This window comes from Cnephaeus nilssonii (genome assembly GCF_951640355.1).
Source record: "Cnephaeus nilssonii genome assembly, chromosome: 14".
NCBI lineage: Eukaryota > Metazoa > Chordata > Mammalia > Chiroptera > Vespertilionidae > Cnephaeus > Cnephaeus nilssonii.
The window spans coordinates 58592435-58618287 of NC_137085.1; the positions used below are offsets into that span (position 1 = coordinate 58592435).

The 25853-nt window shown below is 38.9% G+C and overlaps 1 protein-coding gene across 2 annotated transcripts in view; it reads left to right on the forward strand.

Annotated features, from left to right (window-relative positions):
• The window catches only part of CNTLN (centlein), a 269920-nt gene that overhangs the window by 79107 nt on the left and 164960 nt on the right, over positions 1-25853 (forward strand). For both annotated transcript variants that reach the window (XM_079789996.1, XM_079789997.1), the window contains exons 4-6: positions 2263-2397; positions 2989-3168; positions 11225-11362. In XM_079789996.1, the coding sequence (XP_079646122.1) occupies positions 2263-2397; positions 2989-3168; positions 11225-11362 (453 nt within the window). The remainder of the gene's footprint in view (positions 1-2262; positions 2398-2988; positions 3169-11224; positions 11363-25853) is intronic.

The window sequence follows — 25853 nt, forward strand, 5'->3', positions numbered from 1 at the left end:
CCTCCCGGTGCTGGGTTGGGGGACCTGATGCTGCGCCCCCTGCCCAACAGGACTTGACAAGGGTGGGACTGGCCAAGTCTGAATCTAGCCCAATGGGAGGGGCGGCGGCCAGGTCTGGGTCTCACGTGATTTTGAGGTGCATGTGGGTGGGTGAGGACTTGACTCTGGGTCCCGTGGTGTGCTCCAGACTCTGACAGGAGGAAGGTTTTCATATACATTGTAGTACTAATTTTCTTTCATCTCTGACACTTCTATTATAGAGAAAGGGCAAACAGCAATATTAAATTATTTTCTCTAATTAATCCCTTTTTAATGTGCATGAATTTCATGCACTGGGTCACTAGTAGTGTTAAGGAATTAGAATATAGGAGATACGCTCTTTTTATTCCTTAGACTCACCACATTTTTCATCCTACCCCTAAGTCATACTTTAAGTTCATTCTCAAGTCCTTTAGAGAGTGTTTATTATCAGTAAATATAGAAGTGCAAAATAAATTAAGAATTAGGGATCATATGACCATCAGTGATAGATCAGTGATGGAATTAAGGTTAGAGGTTTCTACTGAATATATTAATTAACTAGAGGCACAGTGCATGATTAAATCATGCACGTGTAGGGTCCCCTACACACTTTCGCTTTCGATCACGGGGGAGCTGGGTGCCTGTCCGCTGGTGTACCAGGCCTTTCAGAAGCCTCTGGAGCAGGGGAGGCTTCTGAAAGGCCTGGTGCCGGAGCAGACAGGCACCCAGCTCCCCCGCTTTTGATGGTCCCCGGCGGGACCTGAGCTCGCTGCCCCAGAGGCCCCTTCTGTTCCGCAGCACAGCCATGGCGCAGATGCTGAGCTCGCGCTGCCGCTGGCGAGGCAAGCTCAGCGTCCCGCCGGCCCAATCGGCCTCCTCGGCCACCCCGAGTCCCAACCCCCTGCACCTCCTGGCCAATCATGGGGATAGCGAAGGTACGGTCAATTTGCATATTTGTCTGTTATTAGGTAGGATAAGAAAACAATGTGCTGATATCTTGGTTGACAGGCAAATGGGGCTTGAAGGAAGGATGATGTTAAGAGTGACTTGGAGGCTTTAAAAAAACGTGTATAGCCAGATAATAGGATTTAATAACTATTAGTTGAAAAAATGGATGGATTGACAAAAGTTGAAGAAGTTTAAGAAAGAGATAGTTATCAGAATATGGATTTCAGTTTTATCATGTTAGTTTGAGGTGACAGCAGATAATCCAAGTGGAGGTATTGTATAGAAAGTTGAAAATGTGGGTTGGTGATTGGGATAGAGTCAGGGCTGGATTATAAATTATGTAGTCCTTTAAAACATCGATGAGACCATAAGCTACAAGCGTGGGTACATTTTCTGAGAGAAAAGCTATAAGAAGAGAAGTGGGAAACTAAGAATTGAGTCATGGATACATCCTTCAATTCACTATCATTTTGATATCTCTGGCAGGTAAGAAGAATATTCAGTTAGAATTGTGAATGTTTAAATATTCTGAATATTCTTTCTATGGAGCAGGATATTTTTGGTACCAAATCAAACATGCCATTTTTATTCTTTTAAATTATTTGCCCCTTCAAAAAAACTGTAATTGTTTCATTTAAAAACATTTTCTTTCAAATGATACTCAAAAGTATAATATTTATTTTAGTTAATATGCATTTTCCTTAGTTAGATTGTTTTATGAAATTTTGTTTTTCTCTTCTTACACACCTAAATCCCAAAAGTTTGCTTTCTGATTGTGGCTTAATATTCAGTATCTAGTTTTTATGTGGTCTATGTTTTAAACTAATAAATAGGTACTGTATTTGCACAGTTTACTTAAAAACCTGTGGGCAGCCCTAACCGGTTTGGCTCAGTGGATAGAGCGTCAGCCTGTGGACTGAAAGGTCCCGGGTTCAATTCTGGTCAAGGGCATGTACCTTGGTTGCGGGCACATCCCCAATAGGAGGTGTGCAGGAGGCAGCTGATCCATGTTTCTCTCTCATCGATGTTTCTAACTCTCTATCCCTCTCTCTTCCTCTCTGTAAAAAATCAATAAAATATATTTGGAAAAAAAATAAAAGCAGCTGAATCTTTCATAAAACAAAATTAAAAAAAAACACACAACCTGTGGGCATATCACAGGAAGGAAATGAGCATTGTTATTATGAAAGCTAGTTAATCCTTATATTTTAATTAAGATCTAAATCGTTTTAGATGATATAAATTTTTCTTAGAAATAACCAGCTTACTAATAACTGCTTTCTTTTTTCAAAGAGAGAATCAGGACTAAAACAGGACATAAATGACCTTGTAAAGCGGAAGATTGCAGTAGATGAAGAAAATGCTTTCTTAAGGAAAGAATTCAGTGACTTGCAGAAGAAATTTAAAGATAAAAGGCAAGAAGTTAAGGTGTGTTGACTTGTACATAGTTTTATAGTACTATTACTTTGAAGTCCTACTTTAAGCTTTATCAGCTTTTGTGGCACAGAAAGTGACAACCTTGGAGGAAAAATTGCCTGAGGCTCTGATGTACCACAGTTTTCTCACATTCAAAAACTTTGAGAAAGATGCTTTAAAGCTAAGACTCCAAGCTTGATAACTTTCAGATAAATAGTTAATGATGGAACTGGAGCTAAGAAAGTAGGAGTGTGAATATGTGGCTTCTTGTAATTAGATTCTGATGGGACTGGCATTATTAATTGATAAAACCCTGGGAGTATATGTCTGCGTGAGTCTCAAAAATAGCTGGGGACAGCATCAAAGGCAGCTTGATCAATTAATGGTCTCTTTGCAAATGTGTACTCATCAAAGCTGTCATCCAGTGAAAAAATATGATCTATCCACCTGCATGAAAAGAGGCCAATAAAAGTATACAGGTGACCTTGGCTATCAAATATAGAAGAAGCTGCTGTGAGGGTAAAACTGCACAATTTATATTTGCTGATTAGTGCTCCATTTTTTTGTTTGTTTGTTTATCGGCCCTGTGGCACTGTTCTGTAGGACAGTAAAGAGTGTATACAGAATAAGGAAGAGCAAAACAGACTGGTTATAAAAGACCTGGAAGAGGAAAATGAGAAATTAAGTAACCGCTGTGTTGACCTGCTAAATGACCTGGAGAGACTGAGGAAGCAGGAAGCCCATTGGAAAAAAGAAAAATATAGCAATGATGCAAAAATAAAGGTATGCAGTGAGAATGGAATTCACCCTGTGATTTTGGATCTAACTTCTCACAGGAAGTTTATTATATGTTATTTTCTTTAAATAACAAGTTATATAGTCAAATCCACCAATGGGACCAGTATTAATTTATATTCCTTCACTTAAGACCCACAGCTTTTTAAAAATTGATGTTGCAAAGCAGGAAACTGACTTCAAATATTTATCTATAATGTAATCACTAAAAAATAAATGATATTGCATTTTGAAAGAAAACATGTTTTAGAAAAATTTGTATCATGAGTTTTTACTTTTTTCAGTTAGGGCTTAAATTTATAGATAAAGGTTAGAATTCATTGGAATTTAGCTTTAAAACTATTTTCAAGGCCTTTAAAAAGAGTTTAAAAAGCATAATAGTTAAAAAAAATACTCATATGAGTTTTGAAGATGGTCTTTTCTTTGACTTAAGAGGGCCTATTCATAATAAAATCTTACTTTATAGAATATATAGGTGCAATCAATCTTTATAATATTCTTACACTATTTTGGTCAGTATTTTTCAAAATAATATGTTTTTGTGGCTTTCTTGGTCATGGGAATGTTATGTTCATTTTTTCCCATGAAATTTTAGGTTTTTCTTTTCCACAGATTTTGTTGGAAAGACCAGGAATGTATTTTAGTGCTAGCAAATATTATAGTCCCTTTATGTATACACACATAAAAAAGAATATATAAAAACACACATATATTTATTTTTTTTCTTTTCAGCATTTTCCCCAACTATCTCAGTTCTAAAAATGTGTACATTTTCTGAAATTTTCTAAGTCATACAATTATATGCTGCTTCTTTCCACTCTAAAATATTAATTGACATGTAATTTACATATCTTGTATTTAATCCATTTAAGTGTACAGTTCAGTAGTTTTAGTTTATGCATAGTTGAGCAACTATCGCCACAATTAATTTGAAATCATTTTCATCATCCCCAAAAGAAATCCTGTAACCTTAAGAAATCACTACTTATATATCCTTAGCTCTACAAAGGATTAGTAGATAACCACTAATCTACTTTCTTTCTCTGTAGATTTTTGTATTCTAAATATATAACTGAAAACATAGCGTATGATCTTTTGTGACTGACTTCTGCGACTTAGAATAATGTTTTCAGGATTTATCCATGGTGTAGCATGTATTAGTGCTTCATCCTTTTTTATTGTTGATTAATATTCCATCTTATAGATATTCTACATTTTTATCACTAGTATATGGACACTTGTGTTATGAATAATGCTGCTCTGAACATTTGTATACAATATTTTACATATACATACATATATCTTCATTTTTCTTAGGTGCATAACAAGAAATGAGATTACTAAGTCTTAGTGTAACTCTGTCCTAACTGTTAGAGGAAATGTCAGATTGTTTTCAAAAGCAGCTGCACCAGAACAATGATAACTATTTGTGTATTGTTGATAATTTTAGGGTTCAGGAGAATTTATAAGCTTACTTTTAAAAAGAGGTAACATATGGACTATTTCTTGAAATTCTTGGAGTAGAAAGGAAATAGTGGCTTTCTAGTCTCATTACTCAACCTGCATCCACCTGTCATTTATATCTTACACATTGTTGGCAATTGGTATTAATTAAAATGTTTATCAGTACAGATGTTGAAAAAAAGCAGCTGTGCCATTTTACATGCTGAACAGCAGTATATGAAGGTTCTGATTTCTCTGCCCTCCTCAACACTTGTTGACTTGTCTTTTTAAATTTTATTTATTTTTTATTATTTTTAATCTTCACCTGAGGATATGCTAATTGATTGTACAGAAAGGGGAAGGGAGAAGGAGAGAGGGAGACAGAGAGGTGAGTGAGAACATTGATTGGTTGCCTCCCATTTGCAGTCAGATTGAGGATCGAACCCACAATCTAGGTATGTGCTCTGATTGGGAATTGAACCCACAACCCTTCCGTGTATGGGATGATGCTCCAACCAACTGAGCCTCACTGGCCAGGGCGACTTGTCTGTATTTTTTGTTTTTTCTAATATATTTATTATTATTATTTTCTAATCCTCACCTGAGGATATTTTTCCATTGATTTTTAGAGAGAGTGGAAGGGAGAGAGGGAGAAGTGAGAGAGAGAGAGAAACATTGGTATAAGAGAGACACTTTGATTGATTGCCTCTTGCATGTGCCCTGAACAGGGCCAGGATTGAACCCTGCAACACAGGCACATGCCCTTGACTGGGAATCGAACCTGGGGCCCTTATGTTTGCAATCTGATGCTCTAACCACTTAGAACACTGGCCAGAGCAGGGCATGTCTTTTTAATTATAGTCTTCCTTGTGGATACAAAATGGCTTCTCGATGGTTTTGATTGTATTCCCTGATGTTGAGAATCTTTTCATAAGTATTGGCCATTGTATGTCTTTGAAGAAATGTGTATATCTTTGGAAAAATGTGTGTTCATTTCTTTTGCATATATTCTGGATACAAGTCTCCTTTTAGCTATATAATTTAAAACAATTTTTTTCAATTATCTGAAGTTTTTTTTTTCTGTAATGGTATTATTTCAAGCACAAAAATTTTAACTTTTGATGATACTGAATTTATCAACATTTTGTTGCCTGTGCTTTTGTGTCATATCAGAGAAACTGTTGACTGAGCCAAGATCATGAAAGTGGACATATATGTTTATCTTCAGTAGCATACACAATTTTTCTCCTATATTGCTCTTTCCCTTTATGTTATTTTTTATCATGTTATGCTTTTTAAAATTGTGTGCCCTGTAGCAAAGATTAGTAATTTTTATTTGCCTGTCATTTAATCATGTAGGAAATAAAAAGTAGTTACCAAATATGCAGTAATATTGGCTTTTATATTTCCCCACATATTTTCCTTTATTGGAGTCTCTGTTTCTTCATATGGCTTTCAGTTACTGTCTTGCATTCTTTTATTTTAATCTAAATGATTACCATCTTTCCTAAGACAAATCTCGATCTATCAGCTTTTGCTTATCTACAAATATCTTAATTACTCTCTAAATTTTGAAAACACTTTTGCTGGGTATCAAATTCAATGTCAACAGTTCTTTTCTTTTATATCCTTAAATATGCCATTCCACTGCCTTCCTGCTTCTATGGATTTTTATAATAAATCAGCTATTAATCTCATTAATGTCCCTTATATATGACAAGTCACTTTCTGTTATTGTTTTCAAGATGCTCTCTTTGATTTTAGTTGAATTTCAAAGTTTTATTACAGTGTATCACAATATGGGTCTCTTTCTATTGATCATACTTGGAGTTCATTGAGGGCTTTAGGTTTTTAGATGCATATCTCTTTTCAAAGTTGGGAAGTGTTTGGTCATTATTTTTTCAAATCTTATTTATTTATTTATTTTTGCTGTCTTCTGTCTCATCTTTTGGGACTCCTATAATGTGTATGTTGATTTTCTGAAAGATGCTTCACTGACCCCATAGAATCTATTCATTTTTCATTCTTCGTTCTTTCTTCTGCTCAGAATCAATAATTTCACATGTTATATCTCTACTTTACTGATTCTTTCTTCTGTCTGCTTATATTTGATGTTGAACCCTCTGGTGTATTGTTCACATTTTGTTATTTTACATTTTAACAACAACAATTTGATTCAATTTTAAAAATCATTTATTGTTTAAAGTATTACATAAGTCTCCTTTTCCCCCCATTGACCTCTCTCCAGTAGCATAGTATTCTATTGTGTAGATTTGCCACAGTTTTCTAATCCACTCATTTGCCGATGGGCACTTAGGCTGTTTCCAAATCTTAGCTATGGTAAATTGTGCTGCTATGAATATACAGGTGCATATATCCTTTCTTATTGGTGTTTCTAGTTTCTTGGGATATATTCCTAGAAGTGGGATTACTGGGTCAAATGGGAGTTCCATTTTTAATTTTTTGAGGAAACTCCATACTGTTTTCCACAAAGGCTGCACCAGTCTGCATTCCCACCAGCAGTGCATGAGGGTTACTTTTCTCTGCATCCTCACCAGCACTTGTCATTTGTTGACTTGTTGATGATAGCCATTCTAACATGTATGAGATGGTACCTCATTGTCATTTTGATTTTCATCTCTCAGATCATTAATGACTTTGACCATATTTTCATATGTCTCTTGGCCTTCTGTATGTCCTCTTTTGAAAAGTGTCTATTGAGGTCCTATGCCCATTTTATGGTTGGATTATTTATCTTCCTTTCGTTAAGTTGTATGAGTTCTGTATAAATTTTGTGGAGTTTAAACCTTTATCTGAAATAGCATTGGCAAATATGTTCTCCCATGCAGTGGGCTTTCTTTTTGTTTTGTTGATGGTTTCTTTTGCTGTGCAGAAGCTTTTTATTTTGATGTAGCCTCATTTGTTTATTTTCTCCTTAATTTCCAAGGTCCTAGAGCTGTATTGGTAAATATATTGTTATGACATATGTCTGCTATTTTGCTGCCTATGGATTCTTCTAAGATTTTTATGGTTTCCCATATTATATTTAAGTCCTTTATCCATTTTCAGTTTATTTTTGTGTATGGTGTAATTTGGTGATCTAGTTTCATTTTTTTTTGCATGTATCTGTCCAATTTTCCCAAAACCATTTATTGAAGAGACTGTCTTGACTCCATTGTATGCTCTTGCCTCCTTTGTCAAATATTAATTGAGCGTAATGGCTTGGATCTATTTCTGGGTTCTCTGTTCTGTTACATTGGTCTATATGTCTGTTCTTGTGCTAGTACCAGGCAGTTTTGAGAACCATGGCTTTGTAATATAGCTTGATATCTGGTATTGTGATCCCTTCAACTTTGTTCTTCTTTCTCATGATTGCTGTGGCTATTCGGGGTCTTTTTATTCCAGCTAAATTTTTGGAGAGTTTGTTCTAGGTCTGTGAAATATGCCATTGGTATTTTAATGGGGATTGCATTAAATCCATAGATTGATTTGGGTAGTATGGACATTTTTAATGATGTTGATTCTTTCAATCCATAAACATGGTATGTTCTTCCATTTCTTTATGTCTTCCTCTATCTCTTTTTTCAGTATCCTATAGTTTTTGAGTACAGATCCTTTACCTCCTTGGTTAAAATTATTCTTAGGTATCTTAATTTTTTTGTTGCAATGATAAATGGGAATTTTTTTTAGTTTCACTTTCTGTGAGTTCATTATTGGTGTATAAAAGAGCCATAGATTTGTGGGTGTTAATTTTGTATCCTGATACATTGCCAAATTCATTTATTAAGTCTAGTAGTTTTTTTTATTGAGTCTTTAGGGTTTTCCATGTACAGTATCATATGGGTGAATAATGATAGTTTTACTTCTTATTTTCCAATTTTAATGCCTTTTATTTATTCTTCTTGTCTGATAGCTGTGGCTAGCACTTCCAGTACTGTGTCTAACAGGAGGGGTAAGAGTGGGCATCCTTGTCTTTTTCCTGTTCTTAGGGGGAATGGTTTTAGTTTTAGCCATTGAGTATGATGTTGGCTGTAGATTTGTCATATAAGGCTTTTATGATGTTGAGGTATGATCCATCTATTCCCACTTTGCTGAGAGTTTTTATCAGAAAAGGGTGTTAAATTTTGTCAAATGCTTTTTGTGCATCAATTGATATGATTATGTGATTTTTGTCTCTCAATTTGTTTTTGTGATATATGCTGTTTATTGATTTGGGGATATTGTACTATCCTTGCATCCCAGAAAAAATCCTACTTGGTCATGGTGTATGATCTTTCTAATGTAGTGCTGGACCTGATTTGCTAGAATTTTATTGAGGATTTTAGCATCTATGTTCATCAGGGATATTGGCCTGTAGATCTATTTCTTTGTGTTGTCTTTATCTGGTTTTGGAATTAGGGTAATGCTGTCTTCATAGAAAGAGCTTGGAAGTGTGTCTTCCTCTTGAATTTTTTGGAGTAGTCTGAGGAAGATAGGTTTTAGTTCTTTGAATGCTTGGTAGCACTCTCTTGTAAAGCCATCTGGACCAGGCTTTTGTTTGCTCAAAATTTTTTTGATAATTGTTTCAATTTCATCAGTGGTTATCGGCTTATTCGGGGTTTTTTATTCTTCTAGATTGAGTTTTGGAAGCTTGTATTTTTTAAGAATATGTCCATTTCGTCTAGGTTGTCCAGTTTATTGGAGCAGAGTTGTTTGTAGTATTTTTTAAATAATCCTTTGTATTTCTGTGGGGTCGGTTGTTGTTTCACCTCTTGCATTTCTGATTTTGTTTATTTGGGTCCTCTCTGTTTTTTGGTGAGCCTGGCTAGAGGTTCATCAATCTTGTTCATCCTTTCAGAGAACCAGCTCTTGGTTTTGTTGATCTTTTGTATTGTTTTCTGTTTGTTTGTTTTGGTCTCCATGTTGTTTATTTCCTTTCTGGTTTTTATTATTTCTTTCCTTCTGCTTTCTCTGAGCTTTTCTTATTGTTCTCTTTCTAATTCTTTAAGTTGCAAGGATAGATAATTTATTACCATTTTTCTTGTTTTTTTGAGGTAGGCCTGTACAGCTATGAACTTCCCTCTCAGGACTGCTTTCACTGTGTCCCATAGATTTTGGATTGTTGCATTTTAATTGTCATTTTTTTCCATGATGCTTTTAATTTCTTCTTTGATCTTCTTGGTAACCCAATCATTGTTTAATAGCATGCTATTTCGCCTCCAAGTGCTTGAATTTTTTGATTGTTTTTATTGTAGTTGATTTCTAATATTATGCCTATGTGAACTGAGAAGAAGCTTGATATGATTTCAATCTTCTTGAATTTGAAGAGACTTTGCCTGTGTCCTAATATGTGGTCTATCTTTGAAAATGTTCCATGTGAACTTGAGAAGAACGTATATTCTATAGCTTTTGGGTAGATTCTTTTTTTAAAAAAATCTTTATTGTTGAAACTATTACATATGTCTCCCTTTTCCCCCATTGACCTCTGCCAATATATATATATATTTAAAGATTACTGTAGCTCTGGCTGCATTGCTCAGTTGGCTGAAGCATCGTCCAGTAAACTAAAAAGAATGTGGGATGTGGGTTCAATTTCATTCAGGGCACATACCAAGGTTGTGGGTTCCATCCTGGTTGGGGTGCGTACAGCAGGCAACTGATCTCTCTCTCTCTCTATTTCTCCTTTCCTCTCTCTCTTTCTTTTTACCTCTCTGCCCCTCCCTCCCTTCCCCTCTCTCTCTAAAAAAAAAAAATCAATAAATGTGTTCTTAGGTGAGGATTAAAAAATTTTATTCTAGCTTCTGTAGGGTGAATCTATGAGATTTGGGAGCTTGGCTAGTGTAGATTTCTAAAGCCTGGTGTTCACTTTAGAAATAATGATTGTATATGGTTTATGTGGGCGCACTGTATTATTAGATATAAAATTCATTAAATACTTTGTGAAAATAATTAACATTTTATAATATATGTTTTAGAAAATTATTTTTGAAAAGATAACATTAGGTTTTAAATTGTTTCAAAATGGGAGATGATTTAGAGCACTATCAGCATGAAAAGGCCAACTTTGAAGAACTATAGGTAAAATTTCACTGCACTCAAGAGAACTCAAAATGATCTCAATTTCAAACATTATAAAATTATTTTGATATCCTTGTTTGCAGTACTGTCTTTTCTTCTCTGAGTGCATTTATGTGTGTGCAGTTAACATAGAGTAAATAATGAAATATCTGCCATTTTTTCCTAGTTAATTTTAAATAAATGAGTTCATTATTTTGTTCATGTAATTAAATTTTTTATTGTATGATAATTTCTTTATTTTAATTTTAATAAGTAAATTCCTACATAGAATTTCAAGTTTATTTGTTTCAGATCATTAACTTTCATACAAGGCAGCCAGGATACTTTTTCAGTTTCTGAAAAAAGTGTCTGTGACTACTATAAAAGTGAATGCTTCTACTAAGTTTCTTAAAGTGAAAACAAACCAAAAAAAAAAAAACAACGTCTAAAACACTACTTATTTTCACTGTCATTTTGTAAACTAATTAGTTAACTGTACCAGACATTTTATTTCTTCTTATTTGATATTTATTATATTAGACTTTTATATGTGTTCTAATTTCAGGCCTTTGAAGACAATTTAATGGAAGCAAGGAAAGAAATTGAAGTTTCACAGAGTAAATACAATGCTCTCTCATTACAGTTGACTAATAAACAGACTGAACTTATCCAGAAGGATATGGATATTACCCTGGTTAGGCAAGTACATTCAGTTTTTAATTTAACATTATATAATGTCATTAGTTATTCAGAATGGCAGCATGTCTGCTTATTTTTAATACCACAAAATTACAAAAATATGTCTTCTTTGGGTACATATGTTTGTGCATTGAAACTGTCTGAAATTATATACACCAAACTGGGAATAGTTGTCTGGGGAGAATGAGTGGTTTCACAGGATTGGCAAAAGCATGCTCCAAGAGTAGCCTTGTTTCAGTTTTTAAATAAAGACAATACATTCATTTATTTTCTTTAAAAATTCCTAGCCATCCTATCTAATAAAAGAGTAATATGCAAATTGACCGTCACTCCAAGACACAAGATGGCCGCCCCCATGTGGTCAAAGATGGCTGCCCCTATGTGGACACAAGATGGCTGTCACAAGATGGTCAGCAGGGGAGGGCAGTTGTGGGCAGTTAGGAGTGACCAGGCCAGCAGAGGAGGGCAGTTGGGGGGACCAGGGCTGCAGGAGAGGACAGTTGGGGGGGACCCAGGCCTGCAGGGGAGGGCAGTTGAGGGGGACCAGGCCTGCAGGGGAGGATAGTTGCGGGGGACCCAGGCCTACAGGGGAGGGCAGTTAGGGGGGACCAGGTCTGCAGGGGAAGGCAGTTGTGGGCGATCAGGCCAGCAGGGAGGGCAGTTAGGGGTGACCTGGCCAGCAGAGGAGGGCAGTTGGGGTGACCATGCCTGCAGGGGAGGGCAGTGGTGGGTACCAGGCCTGCAGGAGAGGACAGTGGGGAGGGGACCAGGCCTGCAGGGGAGGGCAGTTGGAGGGGGGGACCAGGCCTACAGCGGAGGGCAGTTGTGGGCGATCAGGCCAGCAGGGAGGGCAATTAGGAGTGACTGGGCCAGCAAAGGAGGGCAGTTGGGGGAGACCAGACCAGCAGGATAGGGCAGTTGTGGGGGGGAGGACCAGGCCTGTAGGGGAGGGCCAGTTGTGGGAGGCAGGCCTACAGGGGAGGGCAGTTGGGGGGGACCAGGCCTGCAGGAGAGGGCTTTGGGGGGGGGGGGCTAGGGGCGACCAGACTGGCAGGGGAGGGCAGTTAGAGGCAATCGGGCAGGCAGGGGAGCAGTTAGCCGATGATCAGGCTGGCAAGGGAGTGGTTAGGGGGTGATCAGGCTCAAAGGCAGAAGCAGTTAGAGGCAATCAGGCAGAGGCAGGTGAGTGGTTGGGAGCCAGCAGTCCTGGATTGTGAGAGGGATGTCCAACAGGCGGTTGGAAATCCCTCAAGGAGTCCCAGATTGGAGAGGGTGAAGGCTGGGCTGAGGGACACCCCCCCCCCCAGTGCACGAATTTCATGCACCGGGCCTCTAGTATATAATATAATAATTATTGTTATAATGAAAGATAATGATTAACCCATTTTTTATTACATTCTAAATAGTTTTAGTTTGTGTAATATTAATTCTGTATCAAAATAGTTAATTTTACAATACTAACTATAAAGTAGTATTACCTGAAAAACTTGTGTTTTTAAGCATTTTGAAAGATTTTAAACTACCTATTAATTTAATTCATAATTAGTTTTATCAGAAAATAGTGTTAGCGTAAAGTATAAACATAAATATACACGTATATACATACATCATGTATGTATACATGTCTTCATTTGTACATTTTTACTTAATTAAAATAAAATCATACAAAGTTTATCATTTCTCTGGTGCTACCACTATATATAGTATGTATATAACACACTTACTATATATATATATATATATGTATATGTATATATATACACACACATATATATATAATTATAATTAATATATATAATCTATCATATGTAATTACTATACATACATATTATATATCTATATATATAAAAGACTAATATAAAAGTGTTACCCCTGGGAGTTTAACCGGGAGACCAGAAGTTCTATCACTCGCTATGATGTGCGCTGACCAACAGGGAGCGGCGTGAAAATAAGGAAGGCCCTGGCCAGTAGCCAGAAGGCCCCGATTGGCCCTGATCGCTCGCAAGGCCTAGGGACCCTACCCATGCATGAATTTCATGCACCTGGCCTCTAGTTTATATATAATTAGCATATTGCAAGATTTATAAATATGAGGGCAGGATTTTTGCTTGGGTAATAGTTAATGTATATACATTAATCTGTTATACAAGGAAAAATACATTTTGTCACATTTTTAATCTTCATAGGAAAAGTATAGACTTTATAGATGATACTTTGGTTTACTTATTCACTCATGGTGTAATTATTTTTTAAGTCATAGAAAATTAAAAATAAATGGTAGAAACATTGTTTAATAAGTGTGTTTAGCACACTTGGTAGATACAAGTTAGTGTATAAAATTCAATTGTACTCTTCTTGCCACCAAAAACATTAGGAAATGGATTTAAAAATAATGTAATTTACAATATGACTAAAATATGAAAAATATAATTAAAATGTATATTATCTTTATACAGAGAACTATTAAACATTGAAAGAAATAAAATGTCTAATATGTGCAAGCGTTGTACAAAGTTCATGGTTTGGAAGACTCAATATGTTAAAGATATCAATTCTCTTCAAATATTGAGATTCACATTACCAACAACAGGAAATCATTACTATCTGTAGACCAGAAGGGGCAAGGAGACAAGCTTGTTATCAAGTCTCTGTGAGAAGCCTAGCCCTTGGGCAGAGATTGACCAATAGGAGAATCCTTAGCAGTTGTTCTCAACCTTTCTAATGCCGCGACCCTTTTAATATAGTTCCTCATGTTGTGGTGACCCCCAACCATAAAATTATTTTCGTTGCTACTTCATAACTGTAATTTTGCTACTGTTAATGAATTGTAATGTAAATATCTGTGTTTTCCGATGGTCTTAGGCGACCCTGCTAGCGGTTCTTAACCTGTCGCGACTTATTAATTATTTAGTGTATAAACTTTGGAGTAAACTTGCTTATTGTTTGTTCGTTATTTCATTGCAGCATCAAATTTACAAATAAACCTAAAGAGAATTGACATCTTTATGTCAGTCTTCATGTCTTATAGTATGGTATGCCATTCCATTTGTTTCAGTACCTTGGTATCCTTATAAAATGTTTTATGTTGTTTCTCATATAGGTTTTGACATTTCATGTTAAAATTTATTCCTAGCAATTTTATGTTTTTTGTTACCATTTTAAATGGAGTCTTTCTTTCCCATATAGTTCCCAACTGATTTTCCTTTTATTTATCATTTTTGCTCTACATGTTCTGATGTGCTATGATTTGGTGGATAAAGTATTCAGTTTTTTTGTTTTTACTTATTGTGAATTGTACTTTTTAATGATTTTCTGTGTAAATTTTTGCCTTGAGTTTTAATTCCTCTGAAATTAATATTTCCTTCCTTCTCTCCTTCTCCATTTCCTTCCTTCCTTCTTTCTTTCCTTCCTTCCTTCGTTTCTACTTTTATTTTTTTCTTTGTTAATCCTTACCCAAGTATATTTTTTCCATTGATTTTTAGAGAGAGTAGAAGGGAGGGAGGGAGGGAGAGACAGAGAGAGAGACATGAGCTGGGGATCAAACCTGCAACCCAGGTACATGCCCTTGACTGGGAATCAAACCCAAGACCCTTCTGTGCCCCAGCTAAGAACACCAGCCAGGGCACTATTCTTTATTTTTGTTTACATTTATACGATAACAAACAGTTATTTTAGTATAATGATACATGTGAATTATAAAAAATTACTAGAGTACAGAAAAGTACAAAAAAGATAGAGGGAAAAATTACACTAGAGAAATAATAGCCATTAAAATTTTGTGAGAATATAGATTCTTCTTAATCCGTATTTATAGATAGAAGATTATGTAGACAGAAGTATGCTTTCTCCCACATTGACTTAGCCATGAGACTTATTTTGGCCTATGGAACGAGAGTGAAAGTGACATATACCACATCCAGGTAAATGTCTTCAGAATCATTGCTTTGATTTGCCTTTGCTTTTCACCCTTTGTCATTAGAGTGGCTTATTCCTAATATATTTTGTTGCTCCAGTTTGAATCTTAGAATAGAGAAAAGCCACATGTAATGTGAGCAAGCAGTAAGACTTTGTATTTGTCACCATGAAGATTTTTTAAACTGGGGGATAACCTAGAGAAACTGTCTGGAACCCTCTGTCAGTCTTTGTTATCAAACTTGATCTCTAAAGGGATGTTCCTAATGTAACCCATGGTCCATTCAGTGCCTTAAATAGCATTACTGTAAGCAGATCATTGATTTATCTTTCAACAATATAATATTTGTTAACAGAACTTAAAATTCTTCTTGAGATGGGCAGAAGCATTGTTCATTCTCAGCATCCTCTCAGCCCAACCCACAAATTCTCAAGTTTGAACCTACCAATTAACTTTATTTTCCATAGCATTGATTTTCCTTATAAGTGCCTTTATTATGACTTTTAATGCTATTATGGCATCTTTCTTTTTAACAGTTCTTCATGTTATCCTTTTTATTTCATCCATTCAACAACTGTTTTATCCCATATATTCCAGAAAACAGAGCCTGAGTGAAGGATTACACACTGATTACTTATTGGGAGTTTCAATTCCAGGGCAAAGTGAGTGAGGGAAGGATCTGAGGCAGGGAAGCATAAAAAATAATTCAAGGAAATGCATTATTGTGCTGGTACTGCTTCAGGATGAGCCATGAAGAGCAGCATGTGCACTAAATTAGCCAACCAGGTTGTTTTTGGACTTGCTGAAGAGAAATCATGCCCTATAGCAATCCCTCAGATGGAAAAAAAAAAATTATCCGTCTGGTTTTCTCTTGTGTTTGTCTTCCATTGGTCTAAGTGTATTGCTTATATGCTTTGTTTTAGCATTTTATCATAATCTGGAAGTGGTATGAATGTGCTAGACTGGTTGATCTTGAGTAATGGAGCCACATGAACAATATGGATTTCATAGGCTGAAGTGGTAGTTAATAAGCTGAGGTAGAGCCAAGGACTGAATCTAGGAGGCAGTTGAGGCTGATTCTGAAAAGTCACATAAGATGTGTCTAAATTCAACAACAAATATTTAGTAAGAGAATGGAATTGTTCTAGGTGCTCTGTTTATAGCAGTGAATAAAAACGTCCCTGCCTCCACAGAGATTTTATTAAGATCATCTTCACATCTTGGTTTTCTATTAATAATTCAGAGAGCTGCGATGTGTTTTTTTTTTTTTTTCATACTTTTTCTAGACCTTTTCTCTAATTCCTTCAGTAACTCCTACTCAGAGGTATTTATTTCTTTTGATTATGCACAGTAAATTTTTTACCTTAATTCTAAGTACCCCCCCCTTTTTAATAAGCTTTACTTGTTTTCAAATGAGGAAAAATCTAGACAAATTTACTCTTTTCCAGTGGTCCAGATGTGTGACTTTTGTAAGTCTTGTTTGTTAATTATTTTGATACTAATCATGTTCTGAGTTTTGTATTTGCAACATTCCATCCCATTCCATCTACTTTTCAGAGAGTGTGTGGGGAGACACAGAGAAATACACATATCTATATACACTGAGTGGCCAGATTATTATGATCTCTGAATGCATAATAATCTGGCCACTCAGTGTATTTGTATCTCAAATGGGTAACAAAAGTATTCTAGACTTTTGCTGGAGATCAACCACCTATTTTCCCTGAGCTGTCTATCAGCCAGTACAAAGGGGAAAACTGATCAGGTGCACGATTTATAGTATCTTTGATATCAAATAAATGAGGTACTCAAGAGAAGCACACTGAGTGGCCAAATTATTATGCATTCAGAAATCATAATAATCTGGCCACTCAGTGTAGTGTAAAATTATGCTTCCATTGCACTTAGATTATGCCCAGAAGATAGCATGAGATGAGAGTGGAGAATATACTGTTCCCTTAGTTAACTTTTAATGTCCTAGTACTTTATATTATTCATTATTTTGATACTATTGTGTTTCTTCTGATTAAAGATACATATATTTTGTTCCACATGACCCTTAAATGGAAGCTAACTACTGATTTTGGCCTTCTCTATAAGAAATAAAAAATGTTGGTGAAATTCTCATTCAGTTCCTTATAATTCTCATTTAGTTAAGTGTATTTGTCATCCAGATATTTGAGCATTCTTATCTTCATTACTCTGAATTCATTCTCTGACAAATTATTTGCCTCCATTTCATTTAGTTCCTTTTCTGGCTACTTCTCCTTTTCTTTCCTTTGGAGGTTTTTTCTTCATCTCCCCATTTTTGCTGTCCCATTTTATTTGTTTTTATGCTTCTGCATAAAAAAGATTAATTTTTTTATTTTAAATCTTTATTGTTCAGATTAATACAGATGTTCCTCTTTTTCCCTCCATAGCTCCCCTCCACCTGATTCCCACCCCACTCCAGGCCTTCCCCCACCACTGACCTCGTCCATAGGTGTAAGCTCTTTGTCCAATTTCTTCCCGCACCCCCTACAATCCCTTCCCCCTGAGAATTGTCAGTCTGCTCCCTTTCCATGCCCCTGATTCTGTTACATTCACCAGTTTGTTCTGTTCATCAGGTTTTTTATTCATTTGATTTTTAGATTCACTTGTTGATAGATATGTATTTGTTGTTACTTTGTTGTTCATAATTTTTTTATCTTTACCTTTTTCTTCTTCATTCTCTTCTTAGAGAATACCCTTCAGCATCCTATATAATAAAAGGCTAATATGCAAATTGCCCCTCAACAGGGAGTTCGATCAAGAGTTTGACCAGGGGGCAGGGCCGTCTGGCCAACCGCTTGTGGCCCCTCCCCCCGGCTGACCACACCCCTGATTGGCCCCTCCACCCTGATCAGGGGCGGGGCTGGCCAGCCAACTGCCCATGGTCCCTCCTCCTGGCAGCCCTGCCCAATTGGCCTTGATTTGAGTGGGCTGGTGGACCCCACCCATGCATGAATTCCTGCATTGGGCCTCTAGTCCTCTCTAATAAAATGGTAATATGCAAATTAACTATCACTCCACTACATAAGCCACACCCACCAGCCAAGCCATGCCCACCAGCCAATCAGGGCGAGTATGCAAATTAACCCCAATCCAAGATGGCTACAGCCACAGAGAGCAAGGTTTCCTAGGTAACAGAGTAAGCCAAGCTTTCCATAGCCATTGCAGGCCTAAGCCTCCACTCAAGCTACAAAGTTTCAATTATAGAAGGTAAACAAATTCAAACAAATGGTGGCAGAATGGAGCTTGAGAGAGCAGGCCAGGGTTGCCGGCAGCAACAGGGGAAGCAAAGCTTTCCGCACACCCTGGCCGGGCTCACCCGCTTAAGGCAACAAAGTTTCAATTGTAGAAGGTGAATTAACTGCCACAGAAATGGGTGCCGGAGCCCCAGGCTTGGCTCTGCTCCAGGCTACAAAGTTTCAGTTGTAGAAGGAAAATTAATTCCAGATACCAGGGCCTCCCCTTGGGTTGCCAGGGGGCGTGGCCGGCCTGCAAACCACCACAGGCCCCTCGCTCAGGCCGCCCCACACCCCAAGGGAACCCCCACCCTTATCTGTGACACCCTTCAGGGCAAACCAGCTGGCCCCCACCCATGCACCAGGCCTCTATCCTATCTAATAAAAGAGTAATATACAGATTGATCATCACTGCAACACACAATATAGCTGCCCCCATGTGGTCAAAGATCCTGCCCCCATGTGGACACAAGATGGCCACCACAAGATGGCCAGCAGGAGAGGGCAGTTGGGAGGCACCCGGCCTGCAAGGGAGGGCAGTTGAGAGGGACCAGGCTTGCAAGGGAGGGCAGTTGGAGGTGATCAACCCTGCAGGAGAGGGCAGTTAGGGGTGACCAGGCCGGCAGAGGAGGGAAGTTGGGGGCAAACAGGCTGGCAGGAGAGCAGTTAAGCATCAACCAGGCTGGCAGCAGAGTGGTTAGGGGGTGATCAGGCTGGCAGGCAGATGCGGTTAGGGGCAATCAGGAAGGCAGGCAGGCAAGCAGTTGGGAGTCAGCAGTCCTGGATTGTGAGAGGGATGTCCAACTGCCCGTTTAGGCCTGATCCCACCAGGAGTCCCAGATTGGAGAGGGTACAGGCTGGGCTGAGGGACAACCCCCTGCCGTGCACAAATTTCGTGCATCGGGCTTCTAGTTTCATATAATACTGGTATGGTGGTGATGAACTCCTTTAGATTTTTCTTATCTGTGAAGCTCTTTATCTGACCTTCAATTCTAAATGATAGCTTTGCTGGGTAGAGTAATCTTGGTTGTAGGTTCTTGCTATTCATCACTTTGTATATTTCTTGCCACTCCCTTCTGTCCTGCATAGTTTCTGTTGAGAAATCAGCTGACAGTCGTATGGGTACTCCCTTGTAGGTAACTAACTGTTTTTCTCTTGCTGCTTTTAAGATTCTATCTTTGTCTTTTGCCCTTGGCATTTTAATTATGTTGTGTCTTGGTGTGGTCCTCTTTGCATTTTTCTTGTTTGGGGTTCTCTGCACTTCCTGGACTTGTAAGTCTTATTTCTTTCACCAGGTAGGGGAAGTTTTCTGTCATTATTTCTTAAAATAGGTTTTCAGTATCTTGTTCACTATCTTCTGGCACCCCCATAATTTGGATGTTGGTACGCTTGAAGTTGTTCCAGAGGCTCCTTACACTATCTTCATATTTCTGGATTCTTTTTTCTTTTTGCTTTTCCGGTTGGGTGTTTTTTCTTCTCCATATTTCAAATCTTTGACTTGATTCTTGGGATCCTCTAGTCTGCTGTAGAATCTCTGTATATTATTCTTTATTTCAATCAGTGTATGCTTAATTGATTGGTCCCTTTTCATATCCTTGAGGGTCTCACTAAATTTCTTGGAGGTTTCTAGAAGATTCTTGAGTAACCTTATTATCCAGTATTTTGCTTTCCTCCATTTCTTTCATTTGTGACTTGTTTCTTTGTCTCCACATTTTGGCTGCTTCCCTGTGTTTGTTTCTATGTACTGGGTAGCTGCTAAGTCTCCTTGAGTTGATAGAATGGCCTTGTGTAGCAGGTGTCCTATAGGGCCCAGTGGCTCAGCCTCCCCAGTCACCTGAGGTGGACACTCTTGGTGCACCTCTTTGTGGGCTGTGTGCACAGTCTTGTTGTAGTTAACCCTTGATTGCTGTTGATATCATTGGGAGGAATTGACCTCCAGGCCAATTGGCTGTGATGACCAGCTGTATCTACACTGGAAGATCCGTTGCGCAGGAGACACCCTTATGGGGCAGGACTTGCTTCAGTGGGGCTTTGGTGCTCACTGAGTCTGCCCCTTGGGTGTGTCTCTTATGGATGTGAAGGGTTGTAATCCAGTATGGTCTCACACTGACCACTGGGTACACTGGCTCTTGGATCTCCAAGGAGGTGCACAGTCAGCCACTGTCTGGGGCCACCCAGCAGGAGCTACAGAGACATCTGCAGATTCCTCCTCTTTGTATGGGGTTTGGAAGTGCCCTGATGAGGCCCAGCTGTGAAGCAAAGCCGGCTGCTGCTGCCAGGTCTTGGGCCTTCTTTTGGAAGCTCTGGGGCTCTCTGACCCAGCTGCAGTTTGACAGGTTTTAGGGGCGAAAGGACAGGCCATTCATATGCAAAAGCCTATGCGCACAGCTTGGGTGGGGTTGTAAATTGGGTGGGGCGGGGTCTCTGGAAATCACCAGGGCAGAGCAAACAGCAATGGCTTCCAGTCAGCCCTGCACTGGAGAGGTCCCCAGGTCTCCGAGTTCCATGCCCCTGTGCAGGAACAATGATCACTGTGAGCACCCCTAAGAGAAAGCCGCCCTCACATTCCTGTCCCGATGGCAGACAGTCCAGTTTCTCCCTGTATGTGCCTGGGTCCCCCAGAATCTTGCTCAGAACTGGAGTTCAGAGCAAGCAGGAGCTTGTATCTCCCTTCCAATTAAAAGATCAGCACATCCAGGTGCCAGCACTTTCTGTGCCTCTGCAGCTCTTACCAGTCTCAGTGCGCTTTCTTCACCACTCTAGTTGTGGAACTTCCACTCAGCCAGCTTTACCGCAGGTCTGGGTGGTAGTTGTTCTGCCTTTTAGTTGTAATTTTGATGTGGGTGTGAGAGGCAGCAAGTATAGGTGTTTACCTATGCCTCCATCTTGGTTCCAATAAAAATTTATTTTAAAAATAAGATTGAAAGTTGAGTCTGTGGCAATGTAAAAATATGTGTTTTTTAATCCTGTGATTATTACTTCCCACCTAATCCATTAATAAAAAATGCATATATATATATGTATATATATATTATAATGAAAATATATATAATGAATATATATATATATATATATATATATATATATATATATATATATATAAAGAAATAATAAATGTCTCCTAGCATTGGAGGAGAGATAAATTTGCTGTGTTTTACACTGTATTAAAGATATGTTCTTTTTTGTGTGTGAGCTGTTATATAAATATACTTTTTAATTTTATTAAATTGGTTGAGGTGACATTGGTTAATAAAATTATATAGGTTTCAAGTGTACAAATCTGTAATGTGTCATCTGTATATCGCACTGTGTGTTCACCACTCAACAGTCAAGTCTTCTATGACCATATATTTGACTCCCCTTTAGCCTTTTTTACCTTCTCACACCCCTCTTTCCTCTGATAACCACCATACTATTATCTGTGTCTATGAGTTTTTGTTTATTTCAGTTTTATATTCCACATATGAGTGAAATCATATGGTTCAGACTTTTTCCATCTGACTTATTTCACTTAGCATGACATTCTTTTTTAAAAATATATATTTTATTTATTTTTTACAGAGAGGAAGGGAGAGGAATAGAGAGGTAGAAACATCGATGAGAGAGAAACATCGATCAGCTGCCTCCTACATACCTCCTACTGGGGATGTGCCCACAACCAAGGTACATGCCCTTGACGGGAATTGAACCTGGGACCTTTCAGTCTGCAGGCCGATACTCTATCCACTGAGCCAAACTGGTTAGGGCAGCATGACATTCTTAAAATCCATTCATGTTTTTGCAAATAGCAGTATTTCAGAAAGATTATATGTTTTTAACTCCACCATATCTCTTTTCTAAATGCAACATTTACCTAATTCTCCTGGCTAACATATATCTCAACTATATACTCTGATGGAATTTTATCCTACATTTATTGCCTATCTCCTTTAATAATTCTTGCCAAAGTTATTCTTAAAAAATGGCAATATGCTGCAAGCCTTATTACTGTGGGTCACATCGACCTTCCTCTTGTGAATATTACATTTCTTTGAGGCATTACACCATTATTCCCTTCTCTCCCCTCTCCCAGTTTTGGACTCTTATTTTTTGCAAGTTTCAATTTTTTGAATACAGATAGTGCTAGAGTTTGAATGTTTGTGCCCACCCAAAATTCATATATTGAAATCCTAGTGCTTGATGTGATGGCATTAGGAATTGGAGCCTTTGAACAGTACTTAGGTCATTAGGGTAGAGACCTCCTAAAGAGATTAAAGATTTTTATGAAAGAGACCTCCCTGGGCTGCCTTGTGCCTTCCACACAATAAGCCTCTGACCCTGAAGAGGGTCCACACTTAACCCTCTGACTTCCAGCATACAGAACTATGAACAATAAATTTCTGTACCAGAGCTTTTTTTCACTCATGTAATGATGGACACTTGGGCTGCTTCCAAATTTTGGCTATTCTAGATATATAAAAGCCTAAGCAACTGTTCGACCGTTCAACCGGTAGCTATGACGTGCACTAACCACCAGGGGGCAGATGCTCAATGCACAGGCATGGAAACATGGAACAGACTGTTGAATCTCAGAGGGAAGGGAGGAGGGGGGAGGGAAGAGAGATTAACCAAAGATCATATATTGCATACTAGAGGCCCAGTGCACGGATTCTCTACATCCTTGCCAACAGGTACATTTACACAATGAAATACTACTCTGCTGGAAAAAGGAAGTAAAATTTACCCTTTGTGACAGCATGGATGGAACTGAAGGGCATTATGCTAAGGAAAATAAGCCAGAAAAAACAAGTACCATATGAATTCACTCATATGTGGAATTTAATGAACAAACTGAATTACCAAGCAGAGTAGAGACAGACTCCTGGATAGAGAGCAGGCAGACAGCTCTAGTTGGGGTGGGGGTAGATGGAGGGGTGTGGCAGTATTGAGCAAAAAAGAAAAAAAAGAACTCATGGACATGGACAGCAGTGTGGTGATTGCGGGGTGTGGGTGAGTGGAGGTGGAAGAGGGAATAGAGGTAGAAATCGATGTTTCTACCTCTCTATTCCTCTCCCTTCCTCTCTGTAAAAAATAAATGGTGATGGGAAAATATAAAATAGGAAAAGAAAAAAACAAATTTATGTTGTTTGCAAATCACCCAGATAATGATATTTTGTTATAGCAGCCTCAAAGAACTAAGAAAGATGGTAAATGTACATGTTTATGGATGTTTGTGTCCACCCAAAATTTATATGGGTGTAGGGGTTGTTGGATCTGGAGAACATTAAAATTCTAAACCTCTAAAAAGCAAGGCTTATTCCTCCCATATTAATATTCATCCATCTTTAATAACCATGCATATCTTTTTCTTTTTTCTTTTTTAAGATGTATCTTATATGAATCAATCACCAATTTGAGGTTACAGGTAAAGAAAAGTTTCCATTTAACAATAGTCTCCAAAATATCTACCATAAAGGGTATTTCTGTGAAATATCCCACCTAATAAAAGAGTAATATGCAAATTAACCATCACTTCGCTACATCCTCAAGCCATTCCCACAAGCCACGCCCACCAGCCAATCAGGAGCAAATATGCAAATAAACCCAACCAAGATGGCTATAGCCACAGAGAGCAGGAGGGAGGCTTGGGTTTCCCAGGCAATGGAGGAAGCCAAGCTTTCCGCCTGCCCTTGCCGGCCTAGGCCTCCACTCAAGGCTACAAAGTTTCAATTATAGAAGGTAAACAAATCCAAACAGAAATGGCGGCAGCCACGGAGCTGGAAAGAGCGGTAGGCTAGGGTTGCCCCCGGCAATGGAGGAGGCCAAGCTTTCCGCACACCCTGGCCAGCCCAGGCCTCCGCTTAAGGCTACAAAGTTTCAATTATAGAAGATACATAAATCCGAACATAAATGGCTGCTGCCACGGAGCAAGCAGAAGGCTTGGCTCTGCTCCAGGCTACAAATTTTTAATTGTAGAAGATAAATAAACCCCAGATACCAGGACCTCTGCTTGGGTCACCAGGGGGCGTGGCCGGCCTGCAAACCACTACAGGCATCTCGCTCAGGTCACCCCACGCCCAAGGGAACCCCCACCCTGATCTGGGACACCCTTCAGGGCAAACCAGCCGGCCCCCACCCGTGCACCAGGCCTCTATCCTATCTAATAAAATAGTAATATGCAGATTGACCATCACTCCCACACACAAGATGGCTGCCCCCATGTGGTCAAAGATCCTGCCCCCATGTGGACACAAGATGGCCACCACAAGATGGCCAGTAGGGGAGGGCAGTTGGGAGGGACCAGGCTAGCAGAGGAGGGAAGTTGGGGGTGACCGGGCATGCAGGGAAGGGCAGATGGGGGGGGGGGAACCCAGGCCTGCAGTGGAGAGCAGTTGGGGGCACCAGGCCTGCAGGGGAGGGCAGATAGGGGTCACCAGGCCATCAGAGGGGGGAAGTTGGGGGTGACCGGGCCTGCAGGGAAGGGCAGTTGGGGGGACCCAGGCCTGCATTGGAGAGCAATTGGGGACCAGGCCTGCAGGGGAGGGCAGTTAGGGGTGACCAGGCCTGCTGGGAGGGCAGTTAGGGGTGACCAGGCCTGCAGGAGACAGCAGTTAGGGGTGACCAGGCCTGCAGGGGAGGACAGTTAGGGGCAATCAGGCTGGCAGCGGAGCAGTTAGGCATCAATCAGGCTGGCAGCGGAGTGGTTAGGGGGTGATCAGGCTGGCAGGCAGAAGCGGTTAGGGGCAATCAGGAAGGCAGGCAGGCGAGCAGTTGGGAGCCAGCAGTCCTGGATTATGAGAGGGATGTCCGACTGCCCGTTTAACAGGGCAGTCGGACATCCCTCCAGGGGTCCCAGATTGGAGAGGGTGCAGGCTGGGCTGAGGGACACCCCCCACTCCCGTGCACGAATTTCGTGCACCGGGCCTCTAGTATATTTATAAATATTTCCCTTCAAATTGAATATGCAAAATATATTTTATTTTTATATGATCTGTATCACACAGGATTCACTGGCACAGGAATCTTTCCAGAGGTGTGGTTTTTCTGGACCTTTACTGTCATCATTACTACCATCCCACTTCATTTGACCCCCTACTTACCAGTTTCACCCTTGTTTGGTTGGAAGGACTGGTTTTACCTTATGTCACTCTTCTTCCTTCTGATTTTTTTCCTTGTCATTTCCTTCAAGCTAAATTAGAGGAGTCACAGGAATTCAGCTCATCAGCTCAGGCTTTGAGGTTGCAAACTCATGGTGTTGTAAGCAAATTTGGTTTGAAAACTTCATTTGTCTTTTGGGATTCTTTTTAATATATTTAAAGTTCTGTATAATATATAAT